The following is a 17,071-nucleotide window of genomic DNA, read 5'->3' as shown; positions in this document are numbered from 1 at the left end:
GTAAGACAAGAGTGCTCACTCCATACATCAGTTCAGACTATTAATTTCAGTGTCTATCAGTACTGCTACTTGACAATAGATGTAGCTACATCTATTGTCAAGTAGCAGTACTGATAGTTCCACTACTCGATGCTAGATGCTAATAGTCTTTTTGGTACTAAAACTGATGTATGGAGTGAGCACTCTATGTATTTTTTTCTCTATGACAATACAAAGTGTTTCATTAGTGTCAGAGAATATTTTCCTATTTGGAAAACAGTCATACTGTCCAGTCACTGGAACGTAGGGACATGAATAATGGATTTGTTCGAAACCTTTTTTCAATATTTTGAAAAGGGTTTAATAGGGAGTATTACTGCAATGTTTTGCCACCAGAGTGCAGCACTAGCGCCTTTAGTAAACCATAGAGTAACTTATACATGCTGTACGTTAAACTATCAAATATGACATTGATACATCAAGGCGGTTTGTTTACAAAGGGCCTACCGGGAAACGCGAAATCGAAACGCAGCTATTTGCCTCTTTATCGCTCGAACATGCAAGAGTGATAGAGAGGATAGATAACAAAATTTCGACTCTCTCGTTTGTGGTAGACCCCTAGATTGTGACTTATTGTGGGAGTGGCGCCCCCTACGCAGAGTTTCGCGTAATATTCCCTATTCTGTGTTCTCTCGTAAACAGACTTGATTGGGCAGTTTGGACATCATGAAGGGTAATTTATATGTACTGCATTTTTAATGCATGGTATAAAATGTTGATTTCTATTTGAAATTTGGTCGCAATTGAGTGAAAACTTAATATCATTCATATTGGGATAACTGGCCTGCAGACAGCACAACAGAAACATTTTTAGATAATTTTCATTGCCACATATTTACATGAATATATATAACAATTGTGAACTAACATTTTAAATTATTATTTGTACCTACTACTAGGACACCAAATGCATAAAAAAGTGAATTCAAATCTCGTAAAGAGCTTGTAAGCCCTAAAATGATTTCATGGACAAGATTATACTTTGATCTTGTTAAAATTGTAGAGACTTTAGAAGCACGAAAGGCAAGACTCAACAAAATATTTAAAACTATTCGCAGCAATATAGTTTTATTGCATACAGTATGAAATTTAAATCGGCCTGCCAGTGAAAAGGCACCTTTAAAATCTATCAGGATTCAATTGGACACTATGTTTGTATATCATTATCAATATGTGGTTATATTTCACTACGCTGGGTTGACACATTGTGCATGAGGAGCGAGCATGTATATGGAAATATTGACTCCAAAAATTACATTAGGCTATTATGAATGCATAGGTGTGTTTGTATTGTACTCCCAATATCTTTATATGGTGGGGTGTGTATGATATGGAAATGTTGCATAGAATATATAAATGTATACCATTAATTTAATTTTTACTAAGGTCTTATTTGAAGGCAGGCGTCGTTTAGTTTCATCACATGATGTTTTATCATGGCTCAGTCACTTCAATGCAGTATGTTTAAAAGATATTTGTACGTATTTTGGCCTATATAATGTTAACACTAGAAGCAATTTTTAGTGAATACAGAATATAATCAGCACGGCTAGTATAATTTTATGACCAATTGTCATTTTATGCATATAGCCGAGATTGTATTTTAATTAATTGGATGATGTTGTAATCAGATATGAATAAAGCAAAATATATGCGGGAAATTTACAATGACTGATCCTTATTGTGAAATAGGAAATACCGAAGGTCCGTATTTCCTTTCCTAGCCAACCTTGTGTTATACTGATAACTGTCCATCGGTAAACCTTATTACAAAAGACATAAGGTCCAAAAATGGACGGTTAAGAGTGTTGCTGTATGTACAGGAAACCGCGAACTGTGATTGGGCCATATCGGAACGAATAAGGATAATTTTAAAGAAAACTATTGGAAATGTATTATTATGATTATTTAAGTAATGGTGCGATATTCAAGTGTTGGTAAAGAATGACCAATTCATTTTACGGGCTATGTAAACACATCTGAAGAAAGCTGCAGCTTTTATTTTTTTAAAGTAACTTTTTTAACTCGTGGCTGAAACGGCACACACATTTGCTGATCACATTTAAAAGTATATACATATTATTTTTCTTTGTCCTTAAGTCATATATATTTTAATATTTACATATCACTGTAAATATTGGCTAAGATGCCAAATTTTTCGTATTCTGTTTGGTTGACAATTAAGTTGTTCGTAATGATTTAATATTTCAATTTGGAATACTCACAAAGCTCTGTGAAGTCCATTTATCGTAATAATGAAAACATAACAACAAGTTGGTTGTCTATCATATTAAAGAAAGTGAGATACAGTAACTAAACAGAAAACTAAATTTCATCGTTATGCATCAAATGATATATGTATAACTATATAAGTATGTACTACTATTGGAGATACCTAATACTGTATCCTTTGTCCCTGACAGATAGCAAAGGTCAATTCCAACATCTGTTATTTTGATACATTTTAATGACTAAGTGCCAGTTGCACCATCCGCACTTGACAGCCTGATCAACGTCAACCGGCGCGCCGCGGCGGTTTACTATGAAACTTTCCATACAATACAATTTAACGAACTCTAACGATGATAACCAGTTTGGTGCAACCGACCCTAAATGTATCCAAATGGCAAGTGGTTAGAGCCCGTCTAAAGCTAACTTTCCACCGGCTTGAATAGAACGAAGTGAGGAGGTGTCATTATAAACGTCATATTTTCATAGACATTTGACATGATGACATTACCACACTTTGTCATTGCAAATGCTATGCAAAGTTACCTTGGTCCGACTCTTAGACTTATCTATCGGGATCAAAATGAAATACTAGGTCATTTTGTAAAATTATTGAGTAAAAGGTATGTTTTATGTGCAGTATTGCAATTTACATTTTTAGGGTTCCGTACCAAAAAAGTACAAAAGGAACCCTTACTTATTTATTAAAAAACCCCGATTGGGAACCCATTGGAAAACATGGATTGATATTTTTGTAATATAATACCTATAATTTTTATCATTTATGAATTTATAAACAAGTATTTAACCAAATTTGGGAATTTTATTCCTAAGCCTGTCATTTAAACGAAGAACTTGGTTTGTTGATGAATGCACTCACCGAAAAAAAGTATAAAATAAATATTGAAGCAATACTAAAATGCATGTCTATGATTTCCTGAAATGAATAATATATAAAGTGGAGTCCAGACGAGACAATTTTTCGCCAATCTGATGAAATTGTCCGATCGAATCAGGCCGTGCGGACGCAAACGCCAATTTGATTCCCCGATCAAATCGGCAGGTGCGGACACAAAAATGCCAATTTTCGAAGTTAGTATCTATGGAATGCAAATTGGTGATTAAATTTGTGTACGTGTAGACGCTAGATGAGATTGGCGCCAATTATTTTCCTGAATTTCCTGATCAAATCGGTCGATTTGCCCAGCTCGTCTGGACTCTACTTAAGGGCGTCCGCTAGATGGCGCGGTTGCACGGAGCGGGTTAACGAAAAATAGTACGACTAGTACCATAGATTAGTATATGTTACTAGTACGAGCAACGCAAACTGGCGCGGACGCTTGCAACGGATTTTACCTACAATGGCATCCGCGTACAGCCGCCCTAATGCCTTATGTTCATCATCTTTTAACCTCAATTAGATTTCATGATACTAAACAACATAGGTCTCATAACTTAGTGAGCATAACCAGTGGTCATAACATAACATTACATATGACAAGGATTGCCGTATATTTCGGTCGGTATCTAAAAAGCTGACGTATAACTTATTATACGTGAGCTTTTTAGACACCGAAAAACAAACGACAGTTCGTCTACACTTTTTTTTTTTCAAAATTAGGATTTTTTATATTACCTATTTCAACTCAGAACTATGAGCTCTTTTGACCCTGATAGGAGAAAAAAGTGTCCCAAAATTTCCATAAGTACATTTTTCTATCTTTCCATTCCGTGACCGCCATACTAAGTCTATGAAAAATGGTAACGGAATGGGAAAAAAACCTTGGGACACTTTTTTTTCCTATTAGGATAGAAAGAGCTCGTGATTCTGAGTAGAAATAACATACAAATTCACAAATTAAAAAAAAAGTGTAGGGGACAACTTTAAATAAAATGGCCCATTAACGTTAGCTGTATCTAAAACAAATGCCAAATTGGTATAAATAATAGATAATATTGAAATATGTTTGCTTATTTAACAATTACCATTCCGTTTAGTGGTTTGTTATTGTATGTGCCCAGTTCAGTACTCACAATTACCTATTTAAGAAGTGTTCGTATACCAGCATTTTATTTGTTTTTAACCTGAAATAAGACAATATATTTTGCCCATAGTAATTTAGAGTTTTATTTGTACGTAATGTCAACCAATTTGATTCCTAGGCCACTATAGAACCTTGTCACCTTAACTACTATACACCACTCGATAAGAGCACTCGTAAAAAATAAACAAATTGATTCATTATGACGTGGTTCTATTGTGGCCTAGGAATCAAATTGGTTGAATTTAGTTGACTAGCTGTATACCTACCACTACTACGAAGCCGTACAACGCCATCTACATTTGCTGTCAAATTAGAAGCACGAATTTGTCTTTATAGTTTACACATCTAGTTCAATCAATTATTATTTGCTCCGTAATCCGTATATAAGCATCCATGATAAAAACAGTTAAGTACCGATGTGACGCAAAATTATTGTACGTTTTGTGACTGCTACATACATAATGAAAGGAGCTGAAAGCTAGTTTCATATAAACATAATTATGTTCAGTTACATTTCTTTATCTACTGTATTATATTAAACTCTATATGATGTGTTCAGGAACCGCAGGTTACGACCGTCATTGCGGCATTTGAAATAAATCGATATCGACGTTAATTATTACGCAATAATAACGTTTTCACGGATAAAAAAATTGTAACAAAAAAGTTTATCTTAAAAGCTGGCCGTAATTTGCGGTTTTTGAACGCATCATGCAGGGTTTATGATATGTGTAAATGAATATATTAAGAAATCCCAATAAGATTGAATAACAACAAACTATCCTGGTGCGTAAACTTTTTATTGAATAATAATCTATCTCTCTTGCCGTTATGTTCCAGGTCCGTACCCAACGACAATAGCCTCGTCGTCGGGAATATTATATATATTTGAAAGCTTTGTTGTTACGGGCTTACGTGTTTGAGGTTCTAGTGACATGTCAAAGTCACTAACAGCCTCGTTCGCGTCGCCTACTAAAACATTATTCCCATCGCCTGCATCATTATCAGAGACTCCACTATCACCCACTTTTACGTCATTGCCGGGTATTACAACGTTCCCACCGTTTACATCATTGCCGGGTATACTGTTGCCGCTATTTACATCATTGCCGGGTATTACAACGTTGCCGCCATTTACATCATTGCCGGGTATACCGTTGCCATCATTTACATCATTGCCGGGTATTATAACGTTGCCACTATCACCGTCTCCAACTTCAAAGTTCGTTCCTGTTTGATCACTAACGTCATTGCCGATCGCATCTTGATCATCATCATCCAGTTTAACATCATTGCCGGGTATTACAATCCCATGGTCTCCATTGCCGTTAACAGGAGGACATCCATTGCCATTATTTGGTGTGACCTCTCCTTTAAGTTCGTCGAAGCTGGCACATGTCCTGTGTATAACGTTGTCGATTAGACGCTTCTTGCATTCGTGGCTGAACATCCGTTTGATCTTCATCTTGTCTAGGTGCGACAGTTCGTCTGAAGGCTCTACTTGCAACCCTGGAAGCTTTGGTAAAATTAAATGTATAATTATGTTTAGTTTTTTTACTTTTTACCCCAATGCACCTTAGGTACAGGAAGGTAGAAAATAGATGTTTACCATAGGCATGATGGTGGGTTGCCCGTTGAGGCTGTACGCGCGGTCGTGGAAGTGCATCACGCTCAGGGGGTCGTATTCCATCAAGCTAGCGTCGTTCGTCTCCACTGACTGGATTCGGAACATTGACCTGAAGGCTGAAAATGTCTAGTGTTTTAGGGTCTTCTTCGTTTTGTGCGTGAATCACGCGGGAACGTGTCTGAGGGCTTACCGCCAACATCTAAAGATCAAAAAACATTGCCTGCCTCTGTATCACTCCTGCATAAATATGCAAGAGTGATCAGTACCTCTCGAATCACGAAATATTTCCAGATTGGTCCTCTTGCGGTAGGCGCCATAAGGGTTAAGAATCTCCCGTGGCTTCATGCAGTCGTATCCTAGCACCAAGCCTGACCTAACACTAATGTCTGAATGAAACGGTTTAGAATAGTCTGTTAGTACCTGGCTGTATGTTTTCCCACATGACTCTGACGAAGAGGTCTCGCTGCGGATGAGTCACCTCATCCCGGAAACCAAGCCCGTGCAGGATCGTGTGCAGAATCTCCCGTGGCCTGAGGCAGTCGTATCCTAGCACTATTTTCTGTATACGACAAAAACATCGATTTAGTATGTATTAAATTAGGTAGATATGTTTATTATTTGTGGGTACGTGTTTAGGTAAATTTTACCTAGCCCTCCCGCGGCTGGGGCCCGGGGCTGGACTCGAATGGCCGTCTTCAGCTTTCGCGGCAAACGTCATAACCTCTATCAGGCTACCCTGTCACGGTGTCACCCGTCCCAATTAAATTATCGAGTAAAAATGTGTCCAAAACAAAATGTGTGTGTGTGTGTGTGTGTGTGTGTGATAAGTGAGCGCTTCATTCGCCAACAAACGTTACAGTTTGGCGACATCATAAATTTTGTTTGTGAGCATGTACCTTTTGTGTAAATAAAAAAAAAAATTGCGAAATTTCACTTAAAATATCAGGCTACCCTGTCACGGTGTCACCAGTCCCAATTAATTTATCGAGTAAAAATGTGTCCAAAATGGCGAAATTCCACTTAAAATATTATCTGAAAGGTACCTAAATTCTCATATTTGCAAATTTTTATTCCCAACATTTTTTTAGGTACATAATCTATGGATAATGAAAATTTCTGAGAAGTTTTCTAACTTTTAGGAAACTTTCCGCACCTTCCACATCTGTAACCCCTAAAGCTGAAGACGGACGTCGGTTCAAATCCAACCTCTGCCACTGGACGGTCGCGGTCGGTCAACCTATTTTAGATTACAACTTACAATTTCTCCATTGTCGGCAACCCCCGAGTCGTGGACGCACGGGCGCACTCGGTCCGGGTTGGTGACGTGCAACCAGCTGCCAACCGGCTCGGTCGGCTTCTCTTTCAACACCTGTATTTGGGGGCAGAGGGGGCCATCATGGCCGTGAAATTTGTGAAGTGTTTCTAGCACGCGTCCCGCTATGCCTTCACCTGTTGCGAAATGGGTATTGGATAAGGCGTTATTAATTACATATTTATACTTTTAGGTCACTAGAGGGAAAGAGAAGAGGAGGAAGGGAAAATACAGACAAATAATACGGATTGAAGTGTGACAGGTATCTGAACCGTTTGATGTTCCTTGGAGTCCTTAAACTTCTTAGTCCCACTTGCACCACTCCACTAATCCGGGGTTAACCGGTTAAACCTGGAGTTACCATGGTTACCAGTACAATTTGATACTGGGTTAACGGTTTAACCGCTTAACCCCGGGTTAGTTGGATGGTGCAAGAGGGCCTAAAAGGACTTAACAATTTTGAAGGAAGGGGTTCTCAATTTTTCGGGATATTTTTCTGCATGATCTTCGATTTATTCAATAACTGCTCTCATTGGCATCGTGGAGAGATGGAAGGAACACCTAAAGTGATGGCTGGATTTTTTATTGTGCGTAACTCGAGTGCAAAGCGAGACAATGATAATGAAAAACATATTATGAAATGAAGATACCTACTTACACTGTTCTGTATGTCTTTTATGTAAAAAGTTAAGTTCGTCGGTTTTAAAAAACGGAGCAACGGATTTACTTACCATACGAATCGCTGTCGATATAGACTTGTATGTTTCCGTTAGGCCATTGAGGCGTTCCCTCTGGCCCTAGCGCCCATTGTGAAGGCAGCAGAAGATTGCTGCCATCCGGTCTTTTAGCTTTCAACGTTTTTATAGACCCCTCTATATCCCCACTTAACATTTTTTTTGGATATGCTGTTGGATCTCCGATTGGTCGTATTGATGTTACTAAAATAAATAAATACCTATTAAAAGAAAGTAAAACAACAAGTCAAATTGTGGCTAAAAGGGTACTTAAGTATACAATTTTTTTGGAATACTCAATACATTTTAAATTTTAACAAATATTTTGAATAATATTTTATTTAGTATTTAATACGTGCATCCAAAACAACATACCCAGCTCAATTTGACCATTGCTAGTGTAGTAAAATACAAATAATATATAAATAGAAACTCTCCACAACATAGTCACAGTTTACGACCTATTGGATTCAGTATATTTCACTACTTCTCAAATCTCTTGCGAAATAGAAATTGAATGTTGGCTTGAATTTCGTAATCGCAAGGCAAGTTCATTTTGCATACTTTATTCATACCCATTCCGACCTTTCTAATACAGAATTTAACAACATCTCATAAAATACCAGAAGGACGTGGAAATATATTTATACACACTTATTTATGTTGAAATACTGTGTCGACGGCATAGACCTGTACGCAGCTGACTGTACCTAGTCTTTGCACGTAGCGGTACGGAAAGTGCTGTGTCGTTTTCAATGATATATGTATATAAACTCGGCTCGGGATGAGTTACGAAAATAATGTACATAAATGTAAGCAGCAGGTAGTCCTCGATCACCTCGCGATATTTTTAAACACCGCGCCTTATTTTAGTGCCGGAAATGGTTTGCCGAGAGTTTGCCAGATAAAGAAATTAAATACAAACTTCCTGCCGGTCTACCACGAACAAAGAAATTTCGTTATCTGGGCTATAACCGCGAAAATCGAAGTTCGCAAATTGCGGGCATTTTTCTCTGTCACTCTAATTACGCCTGTATTGGAGTAAAAGAGAAAGATCCCCGCAATTTGCGAAAAACGGTTTTCGCGGTAGCCCCTCTGTCTCTCTATCACTTGATAGGCTCTCTGTTTCTATTATAAATAAAGATATAGCTGGTCAACCAAATCTTGTCAGTAAAAAAAGGCGCGAAATTCAAATTTTGTATAGGACGATATCCCTTCGCGCCTACATTTTTCAAATTTGCCGCCTTTTTCTACTGTCAAGATCTGGTTGACCAAGTATACCTATTCATTTAGACACTGTTGCATGCGTTTCATCCTTTAACGATTGTTTAATCCGGTCGTGTAAACTAGGCTTAATATTATTTTGTCTTTGGTTATATGGCAGTGGCACGTATGGCAACCCTTTTGACACTTGCGTTTATCTTGCCTATGGCTGTCTAAAAAATTTTGCGAGACCTTTCGACGTGCGAGAAGAAATTTTCTGCGAAAATGTCTTTCTTGGCTACGCTTAACCGCGCTTTGTTCAAAAGAACATCGACGTTCTTCCTGGCCGTCGCTGGCGGTACTTTCTTCTTCGAGCGAACGTTCGATGTAGTAGCAGTTTCCATCTTCGAGAGTATAAACAAGGGAGTGAGTATTTAGTTATATAATTTTTGTCTTGATGATTAGTTATCTATTTAAAACAATTATCTTTGAGTGTTAAGTTAACTGCGATGAGTTAATTAACTTCCTGATAAAAAGTTATTAAAAATAATATTCTTAAATACATACTGCCAAGAATCTGCTGAAAGTATCCTTGAGGTTAAGAGCTACATATCCAATTAGTTCATACATAATCTATACCTAACGCCTATCTACTGAAGCCCACCCAGACGCTATCATATATGAATAGCTATTAATTATGTTGGATAGTCCAACTAATGTAGGTACTGACACCAGTATGAATAAGTTATCAATTTGTAGTACTGTTTAGTTAAAATACACAATTTCAGTATGGGTCAAATGGCCAACGACAGAAGATCATTAAATTTAACATGACGTATGTTCAATGTTAAGGGGCCCACTGATTAACAGTCTGCCAGACGATATCGGCCTGTCAGTTGGAACAAAAAGTTGACCGTTCCGAACAACTGACAGGCCAATATCATCCGGCGGACTGTTAATCAGTGGGCCCCTTAAATCAGCGATACTCAATCTGTGGCCTGCTGGGCTTTATAAGGTGGCCTGCCAGGTCATCCTGGTATAGATGACAAACAGACACATAACCTTCCCATGCCCTCATAAAAAAAGTTGAATATGGCTTGTGTATTTCAGAAAATTCATCCAAATATCTCCATACATACAATGCAAACCTTTAAATCCATAAAATAATAACCAGGAGACCAGAACTTCTACACCAGTGACTTTGGGAGATTTTGTAAATTTGATGAAATTATCTATACTTATCATTTTTAATGACTCCTGTTTTTTTTTTCTTTACAGAAACTCTGGAAGGACATTGAACACAAGTACAAGTAATGAAACAATACCTACATCAAATGGATTAATTTATTAGCTAATTTTGTTGAGAATAATGTGATTTAATTAAACATAACTTAAAAAATAAACACGTTATTTCATTTGTCTTAGGATATATTAAACGCCTCCCACTAATTACTTATTAACAATGTCATGTTAGATGCAGTAATAATGTGTCTCAATACACTTTAAAATGACTAGATTAGTAAACATTTCTTACATACCTATAAAAGAAAATTACGTAAATAAAGTGCTCACTAACATGACATCTGCACAAAAGTGTAATATTTAAATTCCGTTGAGGTACAACTATAATCAATTTAGATGTTAACTAGCCTCTAGCCTTAGTCCATTTTCTTAAATGAGAAAAGAATCTAACTCTGCACTAATTAGAAGAGTAGCTAGTGCAAAGTGAGGGGTGTCCATTAAAAATGTCATATTTTTATAGAAAATTTTACATTAATGCTGACATGGCCACACTTTGTAATTACAAAGTTCAGCTTGGTCAGATTCTAACTCGCCACAAATGAGAACCTACTAGGACATGTTTTGTTCAAAAAATAGTTATGTTGGCAGGCCTTTATTAGCCTTCTAAATAGTTAGAAATAATAGTTCCTGGAACTATATTTTTGGCACTAATGTGGTGTCATACCCAAACAAGTGACTTCTTTATGCATGAACCATTACATCTATACAAACACCAGAATTAGAGAGAAGCAGTAGTAACATTTGTGGGTTAGTTTTCGATTCGCCGTATTCGTTTCGCCGTATTTACTTTATAGTTCGTTTTTTTTAGCATTAGAAAGAACTTGAAAGAAGGTAAGCGATCTTGACATGTCTTTTAATTGAAAAACGCTTTTTTAATATCAGTAACTATTACTTATGAAAGCAGAAGAATATAAATGATCGTATTAGATTCATAATTGTTACATATTTGCCGTAACTTATTTTTAAAATGTGTTTTTCAATTAAAAGACACATCAAGATTGTTTACCTTATTCCTAATGCTAAAAAAAACGAACTACATATAGTACGTCACAATCCAAGTATGATACGAGAATCCGACGAAACAAAGAATCCATTTGTGATATAATTTAACCCTTTGATCGCCAAAGACGTCTACTGACGCGCGACGCTACAGCCCAATATCAACCTTCGTGCATTCCGACAAGGTTCACGATGAGACGCACCGGCCGCACCGCGCACGTTAGGCGTGGCGTTTAAAGGGTTAAACAGGTATGAAACATCTTCTGGCAGTCCATACCTCTCTTAAAAATGGTAATATTATGACCAGGGGCCGATTGCATAACAACTTGTAACTAATAATATTAGCGGAAGTCTCTTTTCCATTCCTTTGATTAAAAAGAGACTTTCGCTAATATTATTAGTTACAAGTTGTTATGCAATCGGCTCCAGGTGTTACCGTTGCTTGAATATAGTAACAGCACCAGTCATGGGACATTTAAGAGGAAATTTGGAGTATTTGTGATATTTCCCTGATACCGGCAAAAGTTCTACCGCTTAGCGTGTTTAAAGATGAAAATCCTATCCATCTTTTATGTTTCAGGCGTGTTATATCAAAGATACTGCAATTAGTTTCCACATAATTTACAAATTAAAACTATGCCTTTTTTCTCCAGTCATGGACACCAAAGCTCCAGTAATGGTACCCCGGTAATGGACGTGGATCCAGTAATGGGCCCCCTATAATGGACATACCCTATCAGTATAAGATATTGGAACAGGGAATAAATTTTTGGCAAAAAACTAGTTATTAGTCATATTTGGTATAAGCTTTTATGTAAGAATGTATTTTTCTTTTCACAGCCAACTAATACTCATCAAGACAATTCTAACAAACCCAAACACAATAAGGTTGCGTTTATTACAGAGTTCCCATGGCCACCTCCTGTCTCCATCATGAGATCAGGTCCATGTTATCATAATATTGCATTGTCATCCGATTTGCTTACGTATCCAAAATTTCAACTCAATCGGAAATCCGAAAGTGGCTCAAATTCAACTTCCAAGATTTGAACCACACTAACTAACAGGCATGTTAAATAAAATTTTGTAAAAACGATATTAATTTTTTCTACTCCCATTTGTCATTTAAAGGGTCGTGCACACACCTTTAAACCCCTCTCTTATAGTTGTCAAGACAAGTCTTTAGTCTATTCCCCAAAAAAGTATTTGTGCATACACGCAGTATCTTTTTGGCACTTTTACGATACTTCGTGTAATCACCACTTATAAAATATTGTATGGAATACATTGTTGCCAACCTAATTTTAATTGTCATTTCTGCCAGATGAGTGAACCATAGACATGTTTTGGTCACATCATCATCATCATCATCAGTTTTCATCTTTATAGGGCTGTATCTCCTAAACCGTGCGTCGTAGCGCAAAAATAATCAAATTTTCGTTCCCCTTTGAATCCCGTAAGTAATATTTAAAAAACACGAAAAACAAAAAAAAAATATAAAAAAGAAAGAAAAATGTTTATGGGTTGTATCTCCTAAACCGTGCGTCGTAGCGCAAAAATAATAAAATGTTCATTCCTCTGTAAGAAACTCCTAATTAATATTAAAAAAAACACAAAAGAGAAATAAATAAAAAACAAAAAAATAAACTTTATAATGCTGTATCTCCTAAACCGTGCGTCGTAGCGCAAAAATAATAAAATGTTCATTCCTCTGTAAGAAACCCCTAATTAATATTATAAAAAAAATAAAAAAAAAAACAAAACAAAACTTTATAATACTGTATCTCCTAAACCGTGCGTCGTAGCGCAAAAATAATCAAATTTTCGTTTCCCTTTGAAACCCCAAAGTAATATTTAAAAAAACACGAAAAACAAAACAAAATAAAAAAAAAGAAAGAAAAATGTTTATGGGTTGTATCTCCTAAACCGTGCGTCGTAGCGCAAAAATAATAAAATGTTCATTCCTCTGTAAGAAACTCCTAATTAATATTAAAAAAAACACAAAAGAGAAATAAATAAAAAACAAAAAAATAAACTTTATAATGCTGTATCTCCTAAACCGTGCGTCGTAGCGCAAAAATAATAAAATGTTCATTCCTCTGTAAGAAACCCCTAATTAATATTATAAAAAAAATAAAAAAAAAAACAAAACAAAACTTTATAATACTGTATCTCCTAAACCGTGCGTCGTAGCGCAAAAATAATCAAATTTTCGTTTCCCTTTGAAACCCCAAAGTAATATTTAAAAAAACACGAAAAACAAAACAAAATAAAAAAAAAGAAAGAAAAATGTTTATGGGTTACATCTCCTAAACCGTGCGTCGTAGCGCAAAAATAATAAAATGTTCATTCCTCTGTAAGAAACCCCTAATTAATATTAAAAAAACAAAAAAAATATATATATATTTATAAGGCTGTATCTCCTAAACCGTGCGTCGTGGCGCAAAAATAATAAAATTTTCGTTCCCCTTAAGAATCCCACGCACTGAACAACCTATCACATTAGGACATTAAACAATCATCATCATCTATTCTTATTATTATTTCATTGCATTTCAAAGTAAGTGCTTTGTCGTAGAAAAAGTATTGTATGCAACGTTGTTTAACTGAGTCAAAAAATACTCGTGGCGTCTTTATTAACAATTTTCGGCTTCACGCCACTCGCCTTTTTTGACCCCTCTTAAACAACGGTTGCATAAAATACTATATCCGAAGTCCGAGAAGACTTCCTGACATAGTTCGTAACTACATTATACCTACTTCTGTATTATTTAAACATGAAATTACGCCATGGCAAGCATCATTATGTAAATTGTAAGTTATCCCATCATAGGAGGTATGCAGTTTTAGAGCTCCTATAATGGGATTGGGCAAAATACCATTATTTTTTATACATCTCTAGAGACACAAAATAGTGTGTTGTATACCTTATTTCATGGTAAATGCAATTAACAAAACACATTCTAGTTTACACCAAGTTATAATTAATTACAATTTAATATATGAACTCACCTCTCTTAGCGAAGTTGTTAAGAATTCTTACTAGTTATATTTTTCGGTGACACGACAACTTTTGGGTTGACGCCAATTTCTTAAAAAGTAACCGAAATTAATAAAAATTCAAACTTAAACAGCTCTATGACTCTTATTTATGGTAAAATATTGCCAGTGTTCATAAACTACTTTTAGATACTTATTTTAGAGGATTTGTGGTTTTATGTCTCATTACCGGTTCCACGTCCATTATAGGGTCCATTACATTAGTACTTTTGATAAAAATTAAAAACATGCATCTTTTTCTTAAAAAATGAGTATGCTGCCATTGTTGAAAAAAAAAAACCTTTTTTCACAATAACAGGCATAACAGCTCATAAAGGCGCAATTATCATTAGCACGAGGGGTTAAACAACAACTTTGCCGCCTTGTAAAACAAATAACTACTTTTTTAGGTGTGTATACTTATAGTTTGCTAAAACATTATGTAGTAATAGTCAAATTGAAAACGTATCTCCTATAAGCATTAATAATATAATAAATGCAGTCTCAGCTAACAAATACCAAATACATTGCCTATCTACATGTATAGTAAAGTTATAGGTATAATTAATCTTTTTAACATAACATATTTTTCTTTTCACACTGAAAATAATCATCTTTTTTATATACAAATCAATTGTGTAAATAACTTACCTATATATCTAATAATTGACTATGTAACTGGGCGTTTTCTAAAATACATATTGAAAACCCGATTCTCCCAGATCCTAGTGTTTTTGGGTTCTTTCAACTCAGAATCACTAGCATATTCAATCCTGATGATAAAAAAAATTATCCCAAAATTTTGTATGAAAATTGTAAAGTTGTATTCCACTACGTCACGTTACATACAAGTGAAAATTTTTCTCATACTAAAAACGTGACGAAATGGAATGGACATTTTGGGATTTTTTTTAATGGTAGGATGGTGAGTGCTGTCGATTCTGAGTAGAATGCGTCCAAGAATGTCCAGATTTGAAAGAATCGGGTTTTCGATATTTATTTTAGAAAAAGCCCAACTATTAGAAATAATAACTGTTGCATGACATAATTTCTATAAAGTACAAGGACTCAAAGCCCCATTCTACAATTAATTCTTGTATCATTATCGTCCAACGTGTCGGTGGCCGACGACGAGGGAAGCGAGCGCGGCTGTGGACTACATGTGTTCAGTTCAGGTTTAACTACCAATATGGGATGGTCTGGTTTCCTACAATGGTCCTTATCAGCCGTGTCAGCGGACGACACCGAGGGAAGCGAGCCTGACTGTGGAGTCTCATCATCTCATGTCTAAGTTCAGTAAGCGCGGCTGTGGACTACTTGTCTTCAGTTCAGGTCTAACTACCAATATGGGATGGTCTGGTTTCCTACAATGGTCCTTATCAGCCGTGTCAGCGGACGACACCGAGGGAAGCGAGCCTGACTGTGGAGTCTCTCATTTCATGTCTAAGTTCAGTAAGCGCGGCTGTGGACTACATGAATGTGTTCAGTACAGGCCTAACTACCAATATGGGCTAATACCAACTCGCCGCTTTAGACTCAGTGGAGCGCAGAGCCAGGAGGATGATTGGTGACAAGAAGCTAACGGGTAAGCTTCAGTCTTTGGCCCATCGGCGGAAAGTCGCCAGTCTGTCGGTGTTCTACAGATTGCACTTCGGGGAGTGTGCTCAAGAGCTACACGAGCTTATTCCACCGTCCCCATTCTACCATCGGACTTTTAGACGCACGGCCGGTTTCCATCCTTACTTGGTAGATATTCCACGAATCCGCACGAAGCGCTTTGCTTCCTCTTTCCTTATGCGCACTGCCAAGGAATGGAATTCCTTGCCGGCGTCTATATTTCCGAGCTCATATAACCCGGCAACCTTCAAATCAAGGGTGAACAGGCACCTTCTGGGCAGAGTCGCTCCATCGTAGGCCACGTCTTCGCCCCGGCTAGTCTGTGGCCATGAGTAAGCCCATTTTTAATAAAAAAAAAAATGGGATGGTCCGGTTTCCTAAAATGGTCCTTCAGCCGTGTCAGCGGACGACACCGAGGGAAGCGAGGCTGACTGTGGAGTTTCCTCATCTCATGTCTAAGTTCAGGAAGCGCGGCTGTGGCAGGGGGAGACAGTCCTGACTTCGGGCAAACTCGGCTCCGTTCGGCTCAGCATTGCTCCGAGCAATTATTAGGGTTGACACAACTTGACGTCCCTTTGCGAGCACGATCACAGAATAAGATAATGACTTGAATTTTGACAACCTTAAATAGCCCATAGCGATAGTGCTAGAGATAAGTTAGAAAGGGATATCATGATTCGACCCTGAACAACTGTCACACTTCCGTTTTGTAGGAAGTGTCCTTTACGGTAGTAACTATAGCTGGTCAAGCAGATCTTGTCAGTAAAAAAAGGCGCGAAATTGAAATTTTCTATGGGACGATATCCCTTCGCGCCTACATTTTTCAAATTTGCCGCCTTCTTCTACTGACAAGATCTGCTTGACCAGCTATATCCTCTAGCCGCCCATACGTCAAACATTGCCAAGCAAAATGAAACTTTATTTT

The 17,071-nt window shown here is 36.9% G+C and overlaps 2 protein-coding genes across 2 annotated transcripts; one reads left to right on the top strand and one right to left on the bottom strand.

Annotated features, from left to right (window-relative positions):
- Positions 1-5,142: 5,142 nt before the first annotated feature.
- Positions 5,143-8,143, bottom strand: LOC134657123 (uncharacterized). Its single transcript, XM_063512676.1, has 5 exons — positions 7,984-8,143; positions 7,199-7,389; positions 6,361-6,499; positions 5,923-6,056; positions 5,143-5,829 (listed from the first exon to the last, which is right to left on the bottom strand). Exons 1-5 carry the CDS (start codon positions 8,141-8,143, stop codon positions 5,143-5,145), a joined length of 1,311 nt encoding a protein of 436 aa, XP_063368746.1.
- Positions 8,144-9,403: 1,260 nt separating this feature from the next.
- On the top strand, positions 9,404-10,592 carry LOC134657312 (cytochrome b-c1 complex subunit 9). The gene is made up of 2 exons (XM_063512886.1): positions 9,404-9,615; positions 10,468-10,592. Exons 1-2 carry the CDS (start codon positions 9,475-9,477, stop codon positions 10,501-10,503), a joined length of 177 nt encoding a protein of 58 aa, XP_063368956.1. The 5' UTR covers positions 9,404-9,474; the 3' UTR covers positions 10,504-10,592.
- The last annotated feature ends 6,479 nt before the right edge of the window (positions 10,593-17,071 follow it).

This window comes from Cydia amplana, chromosome 19 (genome assembly GCF_948474715.1).
Source record: "Cydia amplana chromosome 19, ilCydAmpl1.1, whole genome shotgun sequence".
Taxonomy (NCBI): domain Eukaryota; kingdom Metazoa; phylum Arthropoda; class Insecta; order Lepidoptera; family Tortricidae; genus Cydia; species Cydia amplana.
This window is presented reverse-complemented; position numbering and strand designations above follow the sequence as displayed.